This window comes from Ochotona princeps, chromosome 6 (genome assembly GCF_030435755.1).
Source record: "Ochotona princeps isolate mOchPri1 chromosome 6, mOchPri1.hap1, whole genome shotgun sequence".
NCBI lineage: Eukaryota > Metazoa > Chordata > Mammalia > Lagomorpha > Ochotonidae > Ochotona > Ochotona princeps.
In genome coordinates this window covers 54570308-54596260 of record NC_080837.1, presented here as the reverse complement: position 1 = coordinate 54596260, position 25953 = coordinate 54570308, and the positions used below count along the sequence as shown (strand labels likewise).

General features: G+C 39.9%; 1 protein-coding gene across 4 annotated transcripts in view; it reads right to left on the bottom strand.

Annotated features, from left to right (window-relative positions):
- Positions 1 to 7172: 7172 nt before the first annotated feature.
- AKAP6 (A-kinase anchoring protein 6) overlaps positions 7173 to 25953 on the bottom strand; it is a 555986-nt gene continuing 537205 nt past the window's right edge. For 3 of the 4 annotated variants that reach the window (XM_058666317.1, XM_058666316.1, XM_058666318.1), the window contains 2 exons: positions 10268 to 13641; positions 7173 to 8349 (listed from right to left, as the gene is read on the bottom strand). In XM_058666317.1, the coding sequence (XP_058522300.1) occupies positions 10306 to 13641 (3336 nt within the window). In that variant the 3' untranslated portion in view covers positions 7173 to 8349; positions 10268 to 10305. The remainder of the gene's footprint in view (positions 8350 to 10267; positions 13642 to 25953) is intronic. The other variant, XM_058666319.1, reaches the window with a different exon arrangement.

The following is a 25953-nucleotide window of genomic DNA, read 5'->3' as shown; positions in this document are numbered from 1 at the left end:
AGGTAAGTACTTTTTTTTTGGTAAATTCATATTTGATTCATGAACAGCAGCCAGAAAATGAATCTTTTGATCGTGGTTTTATGTTTTGGGGTTTGAAAATGTAATTTGAAAAAAAAACCTGACTATGAATAGCCTGGATTAAATTTTTGGATTCTTTTAGAAAAAAATATTGAAAAAATGGATTGTAGCTTATTGTTGTATTGAAGCGAGTTTAGGTTGTGTCAATTTTGCTGAAGGTTTTGACTGAACTAATTATTTAGTCTGTAATCGACTAACCCGCTAAATCAATCAAAGCCAGGTAGTAACAGTGAACTAAATGTAAATCCTTAAGCAAACTGTGGATGTAGAACAATTTTGGAGTTTATGAAACAAAGCACACTTTATTTTTCTAAGGTAATATGAAACAGAAATTGTGAATGCAAGAAAATGCAAAAGAAAAAACATGGCTATTTCAGGAGCAATTTTACACTGACTATGCAAATGGAAATCTACCTACTTGAAAGAATATGATGTCAGAGTTTAGAATACCACAGATCAGGATCAGGCAACTTTTTCTGTAGTGGGTCACAGAATAAATATTTCAAACTCTGCAAGCCAGGTAGGTTTCACTGTCGATGGGTCACTCTGTACTTACAATGTAAGAGCAGCTACAGATAATGTGTGGACAAGTCTGTGGGTCTGTGTTCAAATAAAATTTTATTCATGGACACCAAAATTTAAACTACACAGAATTTTCCCCATGTCACCAAATAATCTTTTTGAAGTTTTACAAACACTTAGAAGGGTAAAAATTAGTCTTAGTTCATGAGTCTAACCAAAATAAGCAGTGGGTTGGATTTAACCCAAGAGCCTTAGCCTGCTAACCCCTGCCTCAGACTAAGGAAGCATAGGCTTAAGAGTAAGTGGTAAACTTCAAGGCATCCAGAAGTCACTGACTCATATACACTTCATGGAGGAGTGTACATGATGTCATCTGTGTACCACAGCAGATAAAAGGGCTCACCCTGAGCTTAGCAATACAAAAGCAACTGAGTCCACCTGGATCTTGTATCATTCCATTAAAAATGACCTGGACTCTTCAGAAATGTTCACGTCAAGAAAAACCACAGAAAGAAAAAAAAAAAAGAGAGAGGGAAATTTTTTCAAGACGAAAAAGACATGGAAAAGAGAGATCTATGAGTTTTGTTTGGATTCTGGGTTAAAACAAAAACAACTGTGAGAAGATGTTAAGCAAATTATTGCAGAAATTTGAACATGGATTGTCATCAGACAATATTGCAAACTTGTAGAAAAATGCCCTTGTTCAGATAATGCAAACTGAAGTAATTTTTAAATGAAATAGGGCACCTTTACAGTTTCAAAATGGCTGAATCAAGTGGAAAAAAAAAGTATTTGCAGAGAGGTGTGAATTAAATGTGGAAAAACACTAAAAACCAATAAACTAAATCAATGAGTATGCAAATATTATTGTACTACTCTTTCAAATTATATAGGTGTTAATTTATTCAAAATAAAATAGGGAAGAAAGATACAGCTGTAAATTTAGTTGGTTCAAGTTATATTCAAAATGTAAGGATATTTGGTACTTAAAAAATCAGTTATTCTCTAAAATGCTAAAAGAATCCCAATTCCATTTGATAATTAAAACAATTTGACTTACCAGAAATAGCTGGATCATTTCACTGCTTTAACTTCTCATCTAGTCTACTATGTCAGACAATGGGTAAAAACTAAAGCTGAATGAACCATGTAAGGAAATCATCAAACTTAGGTAATCAAAAGTTCTAAGTTCAGTTTTTATCAGAAGCATGTTTAGGTGATCAGAAATCTGAGAAAGACTTTTGACCCTGGAAGTAAAACCGATTCACTCCCAACAGTCATCCACAGATCATTCTGGGTACTATTTTACTCAGATTTTTTTGAAGGCAAGAAACTGGAGAAGCATCAAAGTAAATGGGGTCATCATTTAATTTGGAGCAAAGTCTTAATCATTCTATTCAAGGATATGAAAGGCACTTTCAGGAGAAAAACTGTAAGCTCGTTGGAGTTGTCTTTGATGCCAAACAGCAGTTCACACCCACAGCAATTCAATGAAGGTTTGTTGAATGACTGAGCAAATGCATAAAGCAATAAAGGCAGATTGTTTCATATGGATACATGTGAAATTTGGATTCAATGTCTGAACAAGTTCAAGATGACTCTGGCACTGGAATGGGCCACTGAAGGAAGTCATGAATTCTTCATTCTTTATTTATTTATTGAAATGTACAATAATAGAATAAACATTTATCTTGAATATATATTTAGAGAAAACGTAGCACTTTTCTACATGTATGATGATAAAGACAGCTCCTCAGGGCCAAGGATTCTGTCTGTTAACATTCAGTCAGTAGAACTGTGAAAATCATGAAGGGTAGTGGAAGGAACAGTGACAGTGAGAGGAGTTGTTGGCCTCAGTTACCTTCAAAGCTACCATGAGAAAGAGAGTCAAAATACTGAGCTGCTTAGTGAGACAGAACGAAAACTAGACAGCAAAATTACAGACGGGGTCCAGGCACTCCACAGACTTCAGCAACCTAAGAAAGAACTGACAGACATGTCCAGCTGACCAGTTGCCTTAACTGAACACAAACCACTGCCACTGGAAGTGTAGAGCAGAAGTTGGTGTGATTGCTTTGAAGGGTGAGAGATTGAGAAGATTCCATCTTTTCCAACTTGTAAAGACATTGTTCAATAAACCTGAAGGTGATTCTGCAAATTTGGTGATGGCATTAAGCAGGAATGTAATAAATGCTGTCAATACCTTAAGGTCTTTTATGATCAGGTAACAAGTAAGTAGAACATTGTGATCAGTTGTGTCTTCAGGTATAGTAGGCTGCACATTGGTTTACTTCTCAAAGACAACAGAGAGTGCCTAGGAATGCAGGGCAAGACAGAGGCCCACAACACGCCTGGGTATTCCAAACACTCTATGGCTCGTTCTTCTCCTACATCCTAGGCCCTGTCCCTGTGTACTTCCTATCATCTCAAACCTAGTTTTTTTCTACTGTTGCTTCTAACTAGACGCTTTTCTCTACTCTCTTCCCTCCCCAATCCCGATTATCTTCATGAGTACTGCATCTAGATGTCAGCCTAAAACCCCTTTTGGAAAAGATTACTGCCTAATTAAAAACTATATTGGGTCATTCATTTAGAAATGACAAAGATTAGAAGGGGTATAAAAATACAAATAGCTATTGAAGTGGTAGGGTTAAAGATAACCATGGTTTAAAGGCCCTTGCTGTAGTGCTAAGACACTTCTAATGATAAAATCAAGTGCAAAACAAAGACTTCACCTAGTTTCCTCACTACCTAGCCCAATACAGACCAAAGCTCCAGCTCAACTTTGAAAAACATCCTTCATCAGGTCCTGTCGTCGCCTTTTCTCCTATTACCTCGGCAACAGAGTCTGCTAATATTCTATCATCTAAGTCGCCACTCTCTCTTAGCCTTTGTCTTCCTCCTTGTACCTCACTGCTCTTTCTCCTGACGTGTCTCTCACTACATTGTCTCTCTTCCTCACCTCCAGGACAACTGCCACATTTTGTTGGCATGTTTGCTTCATCCTCACGTAGGCAAGCCTTGGGAAGCACCACTCCACCCTGCATCTAGAATGATAGCTGGCAGACAGAAGGTATTTATCAACTATCTGCTGGATGAATGATTGTCATTTCTGTGACTACAGGATCCCACGGCATACCTTCCCTTTTTGAATTCTGATGTACCGTGTGATTTCGTATTGCCGTACAGTTATGTTTTGGGATAGGACTTTCCAACTCAGGAGATAGAGATGTCATCAGTGTTTTCTAATTCAATAGTTGCATTCAGCATGTTTTTATTGAAAACTTACTGTGTGCCAGGCACTTTAGTAAGCCTTAGGACATAAATTTAAAATTGCATTTAAGAGTCAGTGAAGGCCAAATGGAATATTTCTCTAATCCTTTTCTACAGAATAAATATACCTGAAACCTTTAGTCTAAATCAAAATAACAGCCAAATTTTCAATACTTTTATGCTGTCCTTCTATCAAACCCATCCAAAATACTGATTTTAAATAACTTCTACACATAAAAGATAGCCTCAAATTCAACATTAAGCCTAATGAGTATAAATTAAACACACAATATAAGTTTTACTGGCTTAATGAAGTGTTGTTTCATTACTTACTATTCCAAGGTCTTAATAGTGACCAGAAGATTTGGAAAATCATAAAGGCTTCATGTCTAGTCTTTAGTTTAATTACTGTTAAGCCTCTTATGCAATACAGATATTTTGGAAGCTGCTATATGTTACATTTTTTTTTCCAGAATCGGATGCAACAATTTGGCAATGAACACAGGTAGAAGAGATCACTAATTTTCCTTTTTCCCCCAATAAACTATGTTTATTATGCCAATTTTAGTTACCATGCAATCTAATGGATTTAAGGCTTATATTTTCCACATCACTAGACATCACAAACATGAAAGCATTTTATACTGTCATTATACATTAATGTTCGCAGTTGGTTATTCATATATACAGAAATTATTCACACATCTTAACCTTGCTATTTCCTCCTTCCAGACCAACATAATTTTACCATGAAAGCAGCTTTTTAATAAATGGTATAAGAAATACAGCAAGGCACACTTTTTAAAAAACTTTTTTTCTCATTACCATCTCAAGAAGCATAAAAAATGAAAACATTGCTCATAATTTAATAGAATATCACCAGTTTATAATATACAACACCATATAGTTATTTCTTGAAGTGCTGCATAGATTATTTTTAAAATAAAATAAATAAAATGGCGCTTTTAAAAGTTGTTTAATTTTAGGGGAACCAGTATTTCTTCTCTATGCTCCAATCAAATCAAATGCTGGCTTTCGAGGTAAACCTCTTTCAATAAACACAGGCATTACACCATAAGGAACTCCATACTGAAACATGAAATCGGTCAATAACTGTTGAGGGGTTGGGGCACATTCCAGACAACTGAATTGAATGGACCATCGATTTGGTGAACTGCAGAAGTTTAAAGAGCAGACAGGGTGGGGAGGAGGCCAACAAAATAGGCTGGCAGGAGGGAAGAGGTCGATAGAGGTAGCTTGGGATGGGGGTCCACAGGAGAACAAGCAGCTTCGAGGAACTTCAAAGACGATCACCTCAGGAGAACCAGCGCGCACATCCAGATCACAAGGCTTATGGGACAAACAGCAGCGGGAGGAAGCTTCATCTCGGGATGTCCATGTAACCAGCGGCAGTGACAACGTGCTGGAACCAGAGACCAGCCCAAGGCTGGAGGAGAAGGCCACCCTGAGTTGCAGCCAGGCTTATCTACAAGACACAAAACAGTGGTAGAAGAAGGTTTCAGAAATACCTTTTTCCATTTGCAAAATCACAGACTTTGTGGAACCCAGCAAGGCTGTGGGGAGCAGGCGGAGCCATGTCGGGATCCCCTGCTAATTTTCCGAAATGAAATGAGATTTAAACTATACATAGTCATTTTAATAACCTCAGGTTCACATTACTGACAAAACCATTCAAGACAGATGTGACACATGCATAGACTGTTTTTTTAAGGACATGATTTCAAGCAAAACAAGAAAAGCCATTTGAACTTTTCTCTATAATCTGTCCACTCTTCTGCCTGTTAATTCAATTCTGTATACTCAATATAGCTCATACTTCCATAAAAAAAGCCATGGGACTATCGATGCCACCAAATTCAGGATTCACAGGTTGATAGCCTGGGCCCTCAAGTTTCATCCTTTGTCAGTGATGTTATTGTGCTCCTGAGCAATCCCACTATCACACAAAAATTTGCTGGTAATATTCATTACACTGTGATCATCTCCAATGCTTGAGCTCCTGGACTATGAAAGGATATAACGAGGGCTTTAAGCTAATCTAGTAATGTATTCCAACTGAGGTAAAGCCAGCATTGTGGAAATGAGATTGATCCAATTATTTTTGTACACCTGATTGCTCGGATACAAATTTGTTCCAAACCAAATCATCTTAATGGCTGAAAGCAAGTGGTCACATGGAAACAAATCACCTAAATTCCAGGTTTGGGCAATGCAGGGCACAGTCACTGAGGCTCTTCTGGCTAGCTCTCCAAAAAAGCAAACAGTTGCTTGTCTGGAATTAAATTGAATTCTCATATCAGGTTGCTTTACTGTCCTTCTGCAACTATGTATTATTCTGTATCCCTCTCATTTTCTACAATCTTGCAATTTGTATGTGAGCCACAGGAAGTGAGGGGAGAGAGAAAAAATCATCAAGAACAGGGGGAGATGGACAGGAACAGAAGGCAAGTAATATGGTACAGTAAAATGCAAGAAAACATAGAGCATAATTCCAATGCTGAGGATGCAACTCATTCAAAATATGGCTGGAGAAAAGGGAATCCTTAGGTGAGCCAAGTCGGGTCTTACCAAATGTTGGCATTTACATTCTCTCTAGATAATCAATGCGTTCAACTGGGCCCATTCGAAAACAGGTAGGTCAAATAAGCTGAAGCAAGGGGTTTGTGTGTGTGTGTGTGTGTGTGTGTGTGTGTGTGTGTGTGTGAGAGAGGGGCTGCTCCATCAAACCTTTGCTATTTGACACAGGAGGTCTAGGTCTTCCGCAGAGCTGGAGAATCATAGTCCCCAGAACCTTTAATTTATTAGTGATCTTATGGTAAATTTTACAAGAGTCTACCTGTATTTTCTAGTGAAAATTTAGCACACAAACACCAAAGGTAGTTTCTTAAGCCAGCTTGGTCAGCTTTGGACAACAACAAACATTTAGTGTTAAGCCAAGTAACAATATAAGGATCTCTGTTTTATACAGGATAATGTTTGCCTTTTGAGTTTTCTCAGTTTATCAAAACCAAGCAGTAGCATTTAAAATCTATAGGCCACCAACTATTGCAATTACAGACTAATAAAGTAGGAAAGGCAAAAAAATTAAAAGGTTCCAAAGGAAATATGTACTTTATAAGTAAATACAACCCCCCCATCTTCCCCCAACTCACTTATTCTCTCTCTCTCTCTCTCTCTCTCTCTCTCTCTCTCTCTCTCTCACACACACACACACACACACACAGTCACATAAAACCCCAAACCAATAGAGAAAAAAAAGAGGGAAGAAAGTATTCACGGGCTGCATGTGATGAGTTAAATTTTTATACCACTGGGATTTTTCCAGCCTCAAGTTAAGGGTTAAACTATTCATCAAAGATCAGAGGCTTACGATGAGGATTATGAAGAAATAACTGTTGGAATAGAGCAGAAAGATTAGTGCAAAGTACATCTCTTAGGCGGGTCCTAGGAGGCACTCCAGAATGCACTATGTGCTTCCTCCAAATGAGGCAGAGAGAGCTGCCTCCATCCAGTTACCTTTCCTTTGATGTGATTTGCTGTAACTGACCTCTCTATTTTTATAGGAACATGACACATAAATGAAAATAGTGAAAAGCACAGCAGTGTGCCTGGAAATCAGTGCAAATGCATACTGTCGGAGCCCGTTAAAGCTTCTCCAACAGTTTCAGCAGGCTTTTAATGAGAATGCCGTAAGTAAAAAACCTTTTCAAAAATTTTTGTGACTGTAGCAAACTGCATCCACTATTGTAAGTTACATTCCTTCTGGAAGGCATTATATTCACTTTATCATCTGAGAATGTACTTATGGGGAAAAAAATTAACAGTGGCCATTGATAAATTTTACTGTCCTAATAAAAGAAATATCCTGGCTATGATTTTCAAATAGCTTTAGAAAGTCCAGGTTTTTTAATTTTCTAAAATATAATAATAATTACATTGAGTTTCTAGAAACACAAAACATCATAGTTAGCACATAGTTTTATTATGTAATCTTAATATAAATTATTAAAGGCATGGTCACTTTTTTAGACTAGATGACTTGTCTGGCTTGGTAGTGCTTAAAAATACACGAACATTAACACACAGGTATGCAATGCTAATGACTGGAGAAAATTCGGGAGTCTATAAGATACTGGACACAAGCAAACAAACAAAAGCAGGTGAATCAGAGCAGTAATTATGGCTATTCTAATGGTTCTAGGCTGAGGACAAGTCACTTGGGGGCGATGTGAGTTCTGCAGAAGTGAGATCTGGCGGCCTCCTCCTTCACCCAGAGTAAGGACAGCCATCGCAGAGGCTCAACAAAATATTGTTGCCTGGCAGGTAGACTGGCTGACAGTTTTACCCTGTCTCTGCTGTAAAATGTGAGGGCTCCACAGATCCATCAGCACATCTGCTTCCTTCACGTCCAAAGATGGAGCCGCTCAGCCTTTACAGCTCATTTCAATTCTGTGTCTATGTGAGAGAGGGAAGGGATTCGCAGAGGCTTACAAAGGGCTGGTGTACTCAGGGGCTGTTCTGGCTCCAGATCCGCAGCACCACTGGAGGCTAGAGGGTCACCATCACATGTCTTCTTCCCAGTGGTGTTGCTTTCAAGTGCCTTTATCCCCTTTTAGACAACAGCATCAGCCAGGCTCTCCCAGCCCTTCCGCGGAGGTTGGCAGCACCAGCAGTGTGACTGGTTCTCAGAGGACTTGCTTTGAAGTGGCTTCTGGGGTGGCAGTTCTTCTCCTGTAATGGGTAGTTTTACTGCATACTGATGCAGAGTGTGGTTATGGGGTGGACAGAAGTCACAGAAAGTACAATGCTCTCTCTCCTACTTTGGTTCTCACCCCTAGCCCATTTCAACATAGCCAGCAACACAGAAAAATTAATGGAGCTATATAGTTGGAAGAATGTCATTTTTCAATTTTGCACACTGAGTTTATTTTTAGGGTATATGTATGGTATAGAGTCTCCCCCACACCCTTCATCTCTAGCAGCTCTACACAGAATCACACATTTTAATGAGCTTAGGGCACAGGTGTTGCAGGAAAAAAAATAATGATGTTTGCCATTCATCTTTCAAATTAAATAATGTGTTTTTAAATAGTAACTTTTTTCATAATACATTATGGGAACAACATTTATCTGTCACATTTTAAAAGATGTATTTGTAATAAATGTAAATTACTTTTAGAAAATCAGTAATTAGGCTCATCAAAAAATAAACAATCTGCCACAAAAAAGATAATCTTTAGCATAGTTAAGTATAATAACTGTTATTTGAATAAGTTAACAAATTAGGCTAGATTGCTTCTGTAATTCACTTCCTATAGCACGAGTTTAGGTTACTGCATTAAGCTGCTGGAGCGGGGGTGGGGTGAAATGGCACTTGGCACCTCACACTTTGGTGAAATATGACTTCCACATTTGAAAGCTCAAATTTCCTTCTTTAAACTTGATTGAGAAAGCATATTTATCACCAGGTCTCAGAAATGGGAAATAACAGGATCTTCTTGTCACTTGTAGAGCCACATCATCATGTTGGAATTACCAATCAATAGCTGTCTTATTAAATATGAAGAGAGGAATGGCTTTCTTAAAAAAATTGATGGAAATCAGCCTGTCAATTTCAGGAAAATTCAAAAATTCTGTTTTTATCAAGGTGCCATTAACTTGTCGTGGATTCTCTCCTCATTTCCTTTTGGTGCCTGTTCTCGACCTGTGTGTGGGGGTAAATAGGAGCCTCTTCTTGAACATCAACTTTCCCATCCTCTGCTGGTCCTCAGACATGGCCATGATTAGGAACTATGACAGCACAGCCTCCACTGGGGAAGCACATGTGATCATAGTTACTTAAGACAGAAATACAAATGGATGGTCTGCACCAGGAGAGGCAGCCTGGAGCCTCTCCATTTTTCTCTGCACAAGAACGGAGCAGATCGGCTCAGGCAGCTGAAATGGGGAGCATTATTCCTGTAAGGTACTTTGATCATGGGTTACAAGTACATCTGGATAGCCTTTTTTCCCCATTACCCCTCTCCCCCCACCCTTCGCCAAATGGAAGAATTTTAAAACCCAAAGTAATTCAGTTAGCTACTTCCTTAAATTTTGTATTCCTCCAAGAATGATATAATAAAGACAATGTCACTAAGTTGTCCCTTTTCATCGCTCCTCCCTGTCGTCGTAATACATTTGCTATCATTGCTGGGAGTATTTCTTTGACCTAAAAGTCTTATTTAGATAAACCCCAGTGACACTTAGTCACTCTGATTTCTTTTCTCTCCTGTCATGATTCTGCTGACTGAAACTCAATCATTATACACACACACATACTTATATATACATGTGTGTGTATGTCATATATATATGGCATTGGGACTATACATACCTTTCAATGAGATGATTTTCATGCTAGGGGGATACATTCTATCTATGCATATTTCTGTGTCGTTCTTCGTGAAGGTATACAAGAGTTTCTTTGCATGTTAAAGCTTTGGGGCTGGGATGCAAAGCAGCCTTGCGTTTTGTCTGATTTCCTTGCAAGGAGAGGTCTCGAACTTCAGGTTTGGCTGCAGCAGCATTATGCTCTTCTGGAACTCCATGTTCACTTGCTTTTCCTGAATCCCCCTTTTCATTGCCTCGTCTTGAAGAAGTCAGCTCTGAGCTTCCTGTATAGCTTTGGGATGTCTGGGGTAAATCGTCCACTTCCTTTCTAATGTTAGTTTCTTTCTGAGGGGGAGACCTTGAAGAAGCCAACATGTCTGCATCATCAGCTAAGAGACAAGTATCACTGGTTGTAGAAGAGCTTGATGTTGTTTCTAAGGGCAGTGCCACTTCCCTGGGAGCTGGGGATTCACTGGGAGGAGCACAAGGGTCCTCCCCATCGTGGCCATCCTCAACACAGGCCTCAAAGAAGCATTCAATGTCTTCCTTTACAGCTAAGCCAGAGTCTGTGGTGTCCAGTGGCAATGGAGTGCTGCTTTTCTCTTCTACATAACTGGTGACCTCCCCACAATCACTGTCATGAGAGGAGAGAGATAGGTAGGAATAGAAGTCCCCTTTTCTCAGCTGGAGAGGGCGATGAGAATGTTCCAGCACCTTCTCCTTGATTTGAGTTAATGAAGTTGGAGCAGCCACTTCGTTTTCAGGTTGGGACTTACTTTTTAGGGCTGTTGAAGCCATGCCGATGATCTCTTTAACAAAGTTGTGGACTGAACAGTCCTCAGCATCTTTCTGATGGAGAACATCTGGCTCACAGTTGCAACAGGAAGTGCCATCGCTGATAGAAGCATTTTCTTCGGTGGTATTTTGTTCAAGTACATCCAAACTTGGAATGTCATTAGATGAAGATTTCCGTACATCACAGTCTTGTCTGTTGTTAATGCAGACTTCCAAAGCTACTTCTGGGCAAATCTGTTCTGTAGGAGTAGAATCGGCACTTTGATTTTCAAAATGGTGGTGATTTGGACATTCCTTTGAAAGTTGGCTTATGGTTTGGGGCACAAATTCCTTTCCAACAATATTTGAATCACCTGAATTATCCCTACACTTACAAGGATCATTCTCTGCAATCTTTTCCCCATTTGAGCTGAGATTTTCTGATCCCTTTGAAATCCCATTCAGTTTGTCCTTTGGTCTCACTGGAGTACTTTCAATGTTGCCATTTTCCATATCAGCCACATATGGGTCTTTATTAATTTTGAAAATGTTTTTCCTATTTTCTCCCCTGGTCCCTAACTCATGGGTATGGGATGAATTCTTAGCATTTCCATTATTTTCAGAGAGACTCTTGATGGAGCCATTTAGAAGGGCCTCGATGTTGAGGGTGCTGGAGGGATTGGTTGTTTCATTACTACTCACAGCTCTGTTACCTTTCCTTTCATCGCTGACATCATATCGTTTCTTGTCTCTTGTCAAAGACAACTTAGGCCTAATCCAGGTCTGTAATTCATTCTTTATGTAGTCCAGCCCTGACATCAGGTGGCCATCTTCATCAATTTCGTCATCTGTGGCGATGCTGGAGTCATCATCTTCATCTTTGATACACAGCTCTTCTTCAGTCAAGGTGAGTGTAGAACTGGAGAGGAGGTCACTGTCATCTTCATCATCCGTGCAAGCAGAAGTACAGGAGACATTAACGATCATGCTGACATTGACATCACTCTCATCAGCCACTGAACGATTCAGGCGCTTCCTGAAGGATGCATTCGATTCTGGGATCTTGTTTTTGGGCAACACAATATCCTCTGAGCAGAGAGAGAGCTCATCGCTGCTGCTGAGCTCCGTGAGAGAGGCTGCCGAGTCTTCATTGACAGAGGAGGCTATGTCCAGTGACATCTGGCCAGTGAAGGACATCTTCTGGGAACCGCTTTGGAGAGTGATATCAGAAACGCTTCGCTTCATCTTCTGCTCTGAGGGACTCTGGATATTCTCCAGACGATTCAGGAGATCTAATGTCCTTTTGCTTAGTTCACCAACTGAGCCGCTGCTCACACTTAGGTCCCCAGAACTGTGACAGCTGAAAAGATCTTCATTGCTTTTATAGGATGTCAACCAACTTTCCAAAGAAGTGCTTCGCTGAAGGCTGTCACTGCCATTTTTAAAGATGCCCATGGCAAATAAATCACCCCCTGGAGAAAGGGACTCAACAGATGAACTACGAGATAAAACGGAGAGCTGTCTGGCATTGTGGATGCCAGCAAACGTCTTCTCTATATCACCACTTTTATATGAATTGCGATCCGTCTCATGGGATGCACTTGCCAAAATCCTGCCATGGGGAGATGTATCTGGCTGTAACTCTGGAGCCTGATGTTTAGATTTGCAGGATTTTTTATCAAAATAAAAACCACGAAGGAGGGAATCCTCCACATGTGTTTTTTCACTTTGTGACTGTTTCATTATCATTGGTAATTTGAGTTTTGAGCCTTGGAGGTATGAGTAATCATAAAATGTAAACACATCGTGTTTTCCTTGTAATTCTTCTCCCAAACAATCAGGGGTATGTTTGGTAACACTGTTTAAATCTCCAACTTTTCCATTTACACAACCCACTGGTGAAATGGATGACTGAGAGCTGCTTGGAAGCTTCATGCATCCCTCCTCATCTTTACATTTTTGCTTTAACGTGTTAACTGCCTCTCCCATTGGTGGGTCCAGATGTTCAGTTTCAGGGTTACTTGGGGACCTATCTGCTGCACTGAGCAAGCATATTTCAGAGTTGGTGGTGGTTTCTGTGTCGCCTTCGCTGACAATGCCACTCTCGCTGCCTGAGTTCTGACTCATGTCTCCTCCATAGCATGAAAAGGGCTTTGCCAAGTTGGAACCTCCTAGGAGATCTGGCAGTGATTTGGTGGATGAAAATGAGGAGTCTTTACTGAGACTCTTAGTTAAAACACTAGGTTGTGTAATGCCGGCAAACTTTGAATTGTTCTTCAGAAATGGCATGTGGTTGTCTGCATAAAGTTCAACATTGTGGAGGCTGTACACCTGGTAAACGTGTGGGCTGGAGGGGGCGGTAACATCTGAAGCATACCGAGACACCCCATGGTCTCCTGCCTCCTCTTCATAACCAGGGTCCTCACTGCCTGTTTCTTCAGGCTTCAAGGAAGCTGTGACAGGTTGGGGCTCTTGACCAAGGTCACTGGCTTCTTCATGCAAACTAATTAGTTGGTTACTTATGTCCATTTCATCCCATTCCAGGGCATCTTCACTCATGCCATTTAGGACCATCAAGCCAGGATCAATCACATTCAAAGTTTCCTGTGTAGGAGAAGGGTAGAAAAAGGAGATGAATTAAAGAACAGAAACAAGATAATTTTATCCATTTAAAATCTCTTGGAAAAAAAATGGGAAAGAAAACTGCCTGAAGCATGGATCTACAAGACACTGTAATTACCAACTCTATTCCTCTCTGGATTAACATCCAGAAGTGATTGAAATAGAATTTTCTATCAATAGTAATTTGTCACTAAGGCAATAACATAGATTAAGATGTAAGATGATTATAGTCAAAATGCAATTTGTGGCATGAACCATTTCTTACTGATTCTTCTACCTTTTATATGTTTGGGTGAAGATAAGACTGTCTGAGAAATGAAGGTAGGAAGAGTAGTTAATGACATCACCTGAGATCCATTCATCCTCACATTAGTTTAGTTCTGGAGTCCATAATAGAATAGCATCTGCAGTCAAACAGGGGAAATTCCCTTTTGCCTCTGTGTTTGCTCTAGCCTGGGGACTTTAGCTCCCAGGCCGTCATTCACTAGCCAGAGGCTACCAACTACAGCACTTGCTCCTCCTCCTGCCTTCCCTTCTAGGGCGCAGTCTCTTCAGAACTTAGCCCGGCTCCCAAACAGATCCCAGAGGAGTAGCACTTGACTGACTTCTTCACCTACATCTTGCTGGACTCTGAGTGCCCCAGGGTCATTCCCGAGAGTTCTCTCAGTCCCTGTCTTAGTCTCCCTCAAGGCAGAGATTTCACTTTGATCACTGGTAACAATTGTTATCACTACCAGTCCTGCCCCCTATTTCTTACAGCCAAAAATACCTTGCTTAAGTTCCCCGTCTAGTACCAGAACAAGAACTACCTGAAGGCTTTGCAGTTTCCCAAGGATCATGTAATCCAGATTGCCTTTCACTCTGTTTGATCTACTGGTTTTCTCCGTTTTAGAAAGAGTTTCACACATTCTGGGACCCAGGGGTTAGTCGGGATCCTGGATACTGTCTAGATTCCTTTTTCATACTTGTTTAACTGTTCTATATCTACAACTTGTTTCCAATGCAGGAAAGGTGGCAGGCCCTGAAAACTTCACTCACAGGCAGAAGTACAATCAGAGAAACATTGCAGTTTAGTTTATGCAGCACTATGAGCACAACTCTAGACACAGCAGACCGGTTCAAGGACTGACCTTGGGCAAATGACTTGTCCTTTCTGAGAACTAGTATGTAAGATGGGGATGGTACTATTATCTTTCAAGATCATGACTAGTATTAGTTGACCTAACAACTTTGAAGCACTGAGGAGGCAGTCAGCAGCAGGCAGCTGGGATTCTGAATGTACACAGAACTGCCCTGGTGTGGCCTTGAGACCATCCCTTAAAATTTCCTAGGACAACTGAAAAGGATTCATGCCATGCCAAGCAGAGAGTGTCATTTCAGAATTCCATGAAGTGTCTGGTGTAAAACCAGGCCATGATTCTTTTATCCCTCAGTAGTGAGGAGAATCTTCACCTGCAGCACATTAGCAGAACTGTCCTAAGTCCTCAGTCCTTCCTAGAACTAATAGTTAAAGCATGTTGCACAAACACATTAAGTATAAAATATCCATTAGCACTTTATTATCCTGGATATGTAAGAGATTATCTGTATGGCCTACTTAAGTTTAAAAGAGTATGGTTACAAAGTAAACATTCATTAAGGGATATTTTTTAAATTTTCTAACAGAAATCATTCCTGCTGCCAATGTTACAGCAGTTCTAATGCACTGGCGGTCATCACAGTTGCTTAGGTTTGGAGCACATTTACTGTGATGAATTTTTATTAGAATTTCTGTTTATTCTTTGCTTGCTGATAAAGGAAGTACTAATGACTGGTTTGCATGGCCACTGAATGCTAACATCTTCAGCAGTAGGAGCAATTAATCAGTCTAATCAAATAGTATATTAATTTCAAATACTATCTTAACTGCCATTGCACTCTGAAAAATGTTAACGAAAGACTGAGCTAGTCATTCCCAGATGCTCTCCATACCCTTCTGGCTGACTTGAGCATTTGGCCACACAGACTGCTCACAAGGGTCCCAAACCTTGGGACTCACACTGGGACACAGGGGTTGTGCTATGTTTGTTGGGACCTAAGCGTAAAAGATGCCTGCAACTCAGACTGCTCTTCCATGACATCATCATCCTTAAAAGCTGTCTTTTGGCTTTAAAAATCCAAGGCTGAAAAGTGACAAAACTTAGAGCAGTACCTAAGGAGTGAAGAAGTCCTTTGTTCAACAAAATAGTTGGAGTAGAAAGTTTCCATAGGATAAAACTAAACTTCGGGGATGTACACAAACCTTTTAAATTCATGTGATTCTTAACATTTTTCAATGCTAATACCAGAGACTATCTAATAGAGTCCATTAGAAAACAGTCAATTGAGACTTCCATTTTTTTCATATTTAATAAGTATTCTGTTGTCACTCCCTTATCTGGATTAAATTCTGACAACATCTGCAGTAAAACCTCCATTTCCCAGGATTCAAGATCAACCATACAGTGTACTGTTGGATGGGCACTGTGCAGCAGTGAGTAAACTTGCACTTGAGACATGTAAATCTCATATGAGTGTGAGAGTTGACATCCTGACTGTTCTGCTTTTAATCTATGCACATGGAAAGGGAAACACATTTTGGTCCAAGGAGTTGGGTTCCTTTCAATCACTTTGGACGTTTGGCTAGAGCTAACGGTTCCTGACTTTGGCTGGGCCCAGTCCTGGATGTTGTAGGCATGAAATAGCACATGGAAGATACCCATGTGTGGGGTGTGTATTTGTGTGTGTGTCTCCCTCCCTTTCTGTTATTCTTCCTTTCAGATTAATAAAATAACTAAAAATAATCATACCCCTGGGGTAAGAAAGTCAGAAAAATTTCCAAGTGGAAAGACCTTAAAATACTTATGTAATTAAAACTGTTGTTTTTGGAAAAAATATATATGCATATAGGAAATTGCTGGGTCAAAAGTTCTCTCTGATCATAGCCCAGCAAAGCCAATAATGTTCAATTAAACAGTCGTTTTTATTTCTGTTTTCTCTTAAAGGTTTGCTTGGTATTTTTTAAAAAGATGGATGGATTCAGGGGTCCGGCACGATAGCTTAGTGGTTAAAGTCCTCACCTTATACACGCTGGGATTCCATATGGGTGCCGGTTCTAATCCCGGAGGCCCTGCCTCCCTGCCTGTGGCCTGGGAATGCAGTTGAGGACAGCTCAAAGCTTTGGGCCCTCGCACCTGCTTGGGAGACCTGGAAGAGCTCCTGGCACCTAGCTTCGGATTGGCTCAGCTCCAGCTGTTGCGGCCGCTTGGGGAGTGAACCATCAGACGGAAGATCTTTTTCTCTGTCTCTCCTCCTCTCTGTATATCTGACTTTCCAATAAAAATAGTAAATAAATCTTTAAAATAAAAAGATGGATTCAGGTAATATTTCTAAGTAATTATTATAATTATTTCTAAGTAAGTATAAAATCAAAAGGAGTAGGCCATTGAGTTAAAATGTAAAGTTGGCAATTCCAGAAATAATTTTGAATTAAATGCACTCATCCCAGGATCTTTCATTCATAAACTTTGCTTCATCTGTACAGAAATTTGACCTAAACCAAGGGTACTCTATATTTAAACACACACATACATATATGAAGACATACCTGCTCAATTAATTAATTATCAATTAATTTTATTTGTATAAACATGAATGAGTGAGAGACAGAAAGCCAGTGTGTCCCCATCTGCTGTTCCATTCCTTGGTTCCTTCAACAGCCCACCTTGGTCAAAGCCAAGGAGGCAGAACTCAGTCCAGGGTCCCCCATGAACTTCAGGACCCAGTTCCCTGAGCCTTCATGGCCTGACTGATCCCAGGGTCTGCGTTCAGAGGAAGCTGAAGGCAGAGGGGAACCCCAGGCACTTAAGTGAGACACGGGCATCTTAACTACTATTCCAGATGCTGGCTCCTATCTTTTATTATTATTATTATTCTTGGAAGAAGGCCATTTACATCACCACAACGTATGTAAGAAAAGTAACTAAAAGGAGCAGGAAAAATAGTGATAATGAGGATTAGGATAAAGAAGAGTAGTAACAGGACAAAATGGAGGAGGGAGAAGGATGAATTAACTAATTAAGATTCCAAGTGCAGCAAGCAATACATACCTGAATTGATATCCTCTGCACTTGTACAGTTTTAATTGAGTTAGGGTTCCTAAGATTGCATTTTCTGGATTTTGTTAAGATTTTAGGTTAAATAATGAGTGTTTAGTAAGAGATAAGAAGCACACTATTACTACAGTGGAGGTGAAGGAATCTGTCATTCTACAAAATAACCACCTGATAAAGATCCCATACAGCTGCTTCTCGATTCCTTTAACTTCCTTAAAAAAAAAAAAAAAAAAAGTTGGAACTTGAGGCCAATACTGTGGTGCAGTGAGTTAAGACACAGTCATTGTACAAAGGCGCTGGTTTGAGTCCCAGCAGTTCCACTTCTGATCTAGCCCCCTGCTAGTGGTTCTGGGACAGCAGAGGATGGCTACAGTTCTTGGGTCCCTGCCTTTTCTTGGGAAACCTGGATGGAGTTTCAGCCTCCTGATTTAGGCCTGATGCACTTCTGTCAATCACGACCATCTGAGGAGTGAGTCAGCAAATGCCAAGATCAATCCTTTTCCCCAGCTTACCCACCTCTCCCTCTTTCACATAAAAAAAAAAAAAAATCTTTTTTCAGGAAGTTGTAATTTTCAGAATACTTCATTAAAAAAACTCATGAAGACTAGGATGAACTGAATGTTCCAGTCAAATCCTGGTGTTCAGAACAGGCAAAACCATGAGGAGGCCTAGCAATTTATGCTTGCCTTGCTTTTTCAACATCCAGGAATTCACTGAATAGCACCACATGGGAAAACCTAGAGAAGACAGTTTTCTGTAAAATACAATAAAACATGCACATAAGCAAAAATGACAAGAGTGCAAACAATATTAGTTGATACAGGATAATAATATACATTTTTGCCCTTGAGTAGAAATGGGACACATAGAGACTTGGGGGGTTATGGAAAGAAGGGTGCAAATAATGCACTGATATGTTGGAGAATTTCATTTAAATTAGGGGAATTGCAATATCCTTGCCATGACTCTTCCTTTTTAGTGCATATTTTCCCTAGCCCCTGCTCTCAGCCTATAGCCAAGTGTCTGAACATGATATGCATAATTATTTTCCTAAGTTGGACTGAGAGACAAACTTTCTAAAATTAAAAAAAAATTCATCAAGAGTAGTAGCTGATCAACAAACAGAAAGACCATGTTTCAGAGAATTCTGAGTTTTCTGAGTTAAGAGTATTTTGCAGAAGAAAAGAAAACTAAACAAAAAGAAAAGTCTTCACTGTTTATAAGCCAATTGGGTTTAAGGGACAAATACCCAAAGAGATCTGGGTTTGAATTCTAGATTCCCACTCTCACCTACCAGCTGTGTGGGCCAGGATAATTTAAGGTCCAAACACCTCAGTTCTATTATGCATGTGCACATGCATACATATATGTACGTGTGTGTATGGTAATCACATATATCTCACACACACAGTAATCACAATGCATTGTGTTTATCTTGTGAACTGTGGAGAACTTTCAATTAGAAATATGTGTACATGGAGAGGATCCGGCACACAGCAGGAGCACAATGACTGGTTCCTATCAGCACATATTCTCTGTGCTAACCGCAGGGAAGCCAGTAGGACTGCAGCTTAAATAACAGCAATACTATTTGCCCTTCAGAGTGCTGATTAACTGACTCACGTCCTTAGTGTGACCACTTCCCTGGGGCTCAACAAAATAAACTCTGATTAGGCTTAAAATGGAATGATGTGTTTGTCTTTGCATACCTTAAACAGGTTTATTCCACAAGAAAATAGCTTCATGGCCTGGCATGGCAGCCTAGAGGCTAAAGTCCTCACCTTGAACACGCCAGGATCCCATATGGGCACTGGTTCTAATCCCAGCAGCCCCTTTTCCCATCCAGCTCCCTGCTTGTGGCCTGGGAAAACAGTTGGGAACAGCCCAAAGCCTTGGGACCCTGTACCCATGTGGGAGACCTGGAAGAGGCTCCTGGCTCCTGGCTTCAGATCAGCTAAGCTCTAGCCGTTGAAGCCTCTTGGGAAGTGTATCATCGGACAGAATATCTTCCTCTCTGTCTTTCCTGCTTTCTGTGTATCTGACTTTCCAATAAAAATGAATCTTCAAAAAAAAAAATATATAGCTTTAGTAAGATACCTGCCTAGCCTTCAGTCAAGCACATAGCTCAATGACTTTCTAGTTCCAAAAAATAATCTTTTTTCAAAAGGCAAGTCCATTGTCTGTGAAATTCTATCACAACTGACACATTAGAGCAATCAAATCCTGCTCACTATCTATCAGCTTGACAATAACGTTAAAGTAACTTGTCTCAGCTCAGAAAATGCTTTGAAAGTATATCTCACACTAATGATCAAAAACTGTTCTAGTGAATGCTCTTTTTCAATAATAAAGCTGATCAGAAACTCAAAACAGACAAGTAAAACCCAAAGTCATCTCACAAATCTCACTAAAACGAGCACTGACATGGACAGATTTCCTAGTGTTGACTACATGGATACATCTGAAGCAGATGAAAATGCTTAAAAATAAGTTTTGTTATAGTAAAAATTCTTTGTTCTTAGCTGGGACTAGGGACAACAGAGACTCCCCCGACGTCTGGCAGGGGCTTTCCTCTCATAACCAACATCACGAGGACAGGGATGATGCCTGTCTTGTCTCCATTAGAGTTCTGGTACCTAAGACAGTGGCTAACACAGAACAGGTTCTCAGAAAAACATTTCTTAGCGGAACGGAAGGAAGGAGCCAATGGCCCATGGCCTCCTGAACTGCTGAAGACATCGAGGAGTAGGTCTTGATGCTCAGCTGTGCTCAGACACGATCACTGGGACAATCTCTGTCCTTCAAACAGGTACTGACTCTCAGTTTAAACAGCAGCCAGTCAGAAAAGCACATACAGTCAGTGTCCCTCAGGATCCACAGTGTTCCAGAATGTCCCAACAGACCTGAAAATCCATGGATGCTCAGACCCCTTTCATCAGTCTGCCACTTGTAAGGAACCTGTGCAACACTTTTTAAAAAAATTTTTATTTTGAATTTTTGAATTATGTAATACAATTTCATATAGACTGGGATTTCCCTCAAAAAAAACTCCTACCCCCAACAGATTTTTCTACATTTTACTACAATGGTATAGTCCTTCATAAGGAATCATAATTCTATCAGTCTGTTGTTTAAGTGTACCCCGACATTGCTGGTACAGACGTCAGACAGTTCAGCATCCCAATGTTTACACACGTCCAACAGTTTCATCGGGAATCCACCTTTCGCCTGGAAGCAGGGATGCATGTTTGTGTAACTCTTCTTTATATTTCATTGTCTCCAGATTCCTTACAAAACCTAACACAATGCCAACACCACACAAATGGCTATAAGAATGAAAAATAGAGAAAGTCTGTACATGTTCAGTTCAGATTGAAAGGATGTATTTATGGATGTGAAAGGCAGAGTTACAGAGAGTGACAGAAAGAGACCATCCATTCCCTAGTTCATTCCCCAAACATCTGCAATGGCTGGAATTGGGTCAGGTAGGAGCCAGGAGCCTGGAACTCCATGTAGGTCTCCCACGTGTGTGGTAGAGATTCAGATTCTTGGCCATATTCCACCACTTTCTCACTCACATTAACAGAGAGCTAAGTGGGAAGTAGAAGGGCCAAGAATTGAACTGTCGCCTATACAGGATGGTGGCATCATTGGCAGTGGTGGTTTAACATGCTCACCACAAGTACTGGTTGCACTTTCTCCAAATATGTTGAGTTAGCAGTTGGTTAAGTGCTCATATGAGGATGCTGCAGACATGGTCACCTGACTATACTGCACCCATTTATGTGAAATATTAAGATTTCATCAACTTACAGCAATCAAATAAGGATATAAGGATAGGTGGTTGCCATGGGCAAAGAGTGAGAGAAGAATGAGAAGCAACAGTTAAATAGCTGTGAGATTTCCTTTGATGTGCAACACTTTATACTAGATACCAATGGATTGCCCACTTTAAAATGATTATTTTACATGAATTAAAAATGTTACTGAATAAGCAAAATCATTTGGTACTTGTTAGACATCCCAGGTAGGTATTTTGGAACTGGTTTAGATGGTGAGGTGCCAGCAGGTGTCCAGAGTGTAGTGTTCTTTGACATGGAAAAAAAAAAATCTCACTTTTGCTTTCAGAATTTTTGTGTACAGCGAAACAGCATGTTTAAAGAGAAGTGATATTTTGTGCTAATAAATTAATAAAATGGAGATAGTGTCATAATTTCTAAATCATTTTCATGTATAATGGTTTCCGTGCTGGTACTACCAAGTAAGGAAGAATGCCTGACAAGTTACTTTCTCTTAAGCAAGTTAATTCTTCCTTTTTTAAATGTATTAATCTATTTATTTTTGTATATGAAAGTCGGATATATACAGAGAGGAAGAGAGAGAGAGAGAGGAAGATCTTCCATCTGCTGATTCACTCTCCAAGTGACAACAACAGCCAGAGCTGAGCTGATTTGAAGCCAGGAGCCTGGAGCTTCTTCTGGATCTCCCATGTGGGTGCAGGGTCCCAAGGTTTTGGACTGTCCTCGGCTGCTTTCCCAGGCCACAAACAGGGAGCTGGATAGCAAATGGGGCCGCCAGGATTAGACCCAGTGCCCATATAGGATCCTGGCATGTGCAAGGTGAGGAGTTCAGCCACTAGGCTATTGTGCTGGGCCTGCAAGTTAGTTCTTAAGTAAATGCTTACTGCTATCTGTTAAGCATCTGTCCCAGTTACTTTCCCACCAACTCCAAAAGTTTTAATTGAAGTTATCAGAGAAGTAAAAAACTTTCATTGGTAAGATGTTTTTATTTTGACTATTCCTTTATATAAGAACATACTTAACTTCTGTTATACTCAGAACAGACTGAATAGAAAAAAGTTATTTTATTTTCCTCATCTCAGTCACTATTTCATTCCCTGGGAATTTTCCTGACAGTTTCCAGAAGTACCTAGATATAGGATTATTTAAAAATAAAATTTCAAGAATTTAAGAAGAGGCTTTGAAATAAAAAGGATTTCTCTAACATGTTTGGTATTGTGTAAAACTGAAATAGACAAAAGGAAATTTAAAAGAAAAATAACCTCAATGAAGTTGTAAAATTCTAACTGCAATAAATAACAGCTTTTATTTATTTATTTTTTATTCTATCTCATGGTAAATCAACCTGGGTGACCATGGCAGAAGCACATACTGAGCTGCACAAAGGATTTCCCCCTGTAATGATAACATCCGGCCTCACTTTTCTGCATTGTTTTGCCTGACTGGTGTTTGTCTTCTGACTGCTGGGAATGATTAAATTTTGTGCCTATGGATGTAATTTTTGCTTCGCATTTGACTTATGGAAAATATACCCCTTTCTCTCCTTTATGATTAGGAGCTCATATAAGTAAAAACTCATGATTCTTAAGACTTACAGAGCAGATCCTAATGTTGGGGTCGACAGACTTGTGTAACAGACTAATCCTTTAACCACAGTGCTGGCATCCTCTATGGGCCCAGTTCATGTCCTAGCTGCTCTACTTCCAATCCAGCTCCCTGCTTGTGGCTTGGGAAAGCAGCTGAGGATGGCCCTAGTCCTTGGACCCTTGTATCCATGTAAACAGCCAGAAAGAAACTCCTGACTCCTGGCTTCGGATCAGTTTAGCTATGGCCATTGTGGCCATTTGGGGAGTGAAACTGCAGATGAAGACCTGCCTTTCTCTGTCTGTCTCTCTCTCCGTCTGTGTCTCTCCTTCTCTCTCTCGTAATAGCTTTTAATTAAAAAAACTCTTTATGAAAGACTCTAATGATCCAAATTTCATACTGAATTCTGAATTACAGATTCTTGGCATGATCTTCAGGTAACCTTCTATAGTAGAAGAGCTTTGCCCACACGCCAAAGTCTACCTGCAGAGCCATGCATGAGAGAATGGAGCTGGCTCACATTTAGGATCTATCATCTTTTCCAAGTACACACGGAAGTTCCTCCTTATGGCAGTGTTGCTGTCCAAATCCATGGTCCAAAAGCAGCAATAAGAAAATTCCAGAAAGTATCCAAACCTTGAATAGTGATGTTACAGCCACAGTGCATACTAAGTGCTGAGCTCAAATGAAAAAGGCATGGCATTTGTGAACAGGACAAAACAGAATGCACGGGGCTTGGTATGACCCATGGTTTCACTGTAGGGTCTCGGGACTTAATCTCTGAAGATACAGAGGAGGATTATCCACGGGATTCCTTACAACAATTTGTCTATTCATCCTCAATTGTGCACAGCAGGAGCCAAAATTTTGTCATTGTTTATAACCTGCTCTCTCAGAAAAACAGTGGTTAGTTTCTGTTGCTCTTGGTATAAGATTATGATTACAAATCATCATGTAGAGGAAAAGATAAGAATAAAATGTAGGCCAATATGATTAGTAAATTAACAATGATCAAAAATGGCACATGTTATTTTTAGCTTTTTTTCCATCTCATCTATGCCAGTCAACCTAACTTGCTTTTCTCATGTTTTTCACTTGATTACTCCAAAGTTTAGTATGATTAATAGGTATGTCAGCTATGATTCATTTTCTTAAGATGGTTTAATGTTGTTTCTATATTTAATTTTATTTCATTTGATTTATATCATTGTTTTAATAGCCTTAATAAAGATAACTGCTTTTAGTCTTAGGGGATACTAACAAGTCTCAGAATTGCAAGGACATCTCCCTTGAGCTTACAATTTAACACTTGTTGCTCATAATTTTGCTTGAAATTTCAGGATGAATTTTCCTAGAAGGTAATAGATGTCTTTGAAGTAAACTTCCAAGAGACTTCATATTTCTGATTACTTTTCTAGAGTCCTCAGATACATTAAAAAAATGTAGACTCCCTGGAGCATTTTCTTTTTGCCATCTCAAGGGAAAAATTCCAAGGATCCTGATATCCGATTAAATTTAAAAACTGGAATAGGAGCTTTAGTTCTGGGCTCTTGAGAGTTTTACATGTCAGGACCTTATTCCAAATGGCAAAGCCCACCAAAGGTACCCAAATCAAAGAAATGCAGATTTCCATCTAGAGAAAAATGATCGGCAAATCTGAATTAATTTTGCAAGCTATTTTGAAAGCAATATTAGGGAGCTTGGGACCACTTTCATTATCCCATCATGGAACCTTAGGCCAGAAACTAAGAGAGTAAGTTGAGTGGACAGCACAGGGAGTCAGACACTCAACAGGCCATGAACTGAGACCTGTGCAAGTCAGTTTTCCAGGTACCTGACCATAGGAGCCTCTGTCTGAGATCTCTGCTCTGTAGGCTTGCAGTGTGTTGGAAAGTACACTCTGCACTTTATAAAGCATGGTTGCTCTTTTTGCTCTTAACAAGCAGCAAGGAATCAGAGAAATACAAGGGCACTAACTTGTACCAAATTAGCGATGCTTCTCCTAGACCCACTCTGTAAGGCGTTCTCCTGGTAAATGGAGCTGCTGCTTTGCTGGAACAGGAGCAAAACTTGGATAAACGAAAATCTCTTATGTCTGCTTACGGAGAGGGGCCACAGTACATCAACGAACGCTTTGTTTTCTCTCTTGATTTAGAGTCCCCCTGCCAAATTAATCATTTTCCTTTATCACTTAGTAAAGACACTAGATGAGGTGTGACTCCATAAACTTTTAGGAACTCATTTATTGTGTTGTCTGATCAGACCGGTTCATTTATTTACACAGTGCACCCATAAAACCTAGCTTTCAGTAACACTTGGGAGGAATATTCTTGTTTCCTTTGCTGGGGAAGGTGAAGCTGGAGAAGATAATTAACCATGAAACAATAAGGAGGCTTGCTGGGTAAGCAGTAGTGTGAAAACAGTTACTCCGCACAAAAGAGGGGAAATTAGCTTGCTGGGTAAAAAAGGAAGTGTCAGATTGAAGACTGAAAGGCCTGCCAGCAGAAGTAGATAGCTCTATGCATCATTAATGAAATTTTTTAACACTTAAACGCCACAGCTGTCCACATTTAAATGCATGTAAATGCCATGTGTTTCCAGAGATTAATATGCATGTTAAAATATTTCTTTCCCCCTTAAACTTTTAGATGGTGTCTCTGTCTGTTTCCTTTCACCTATTTTCTTTCCAAGAAGAAAAACGCACCAGCTTTCTCAGCATTGTGTCCTCATTCCTGAAGCCCCGTCTGCCGAGCTTCTCGGAGAAAGGGCAGTATGTG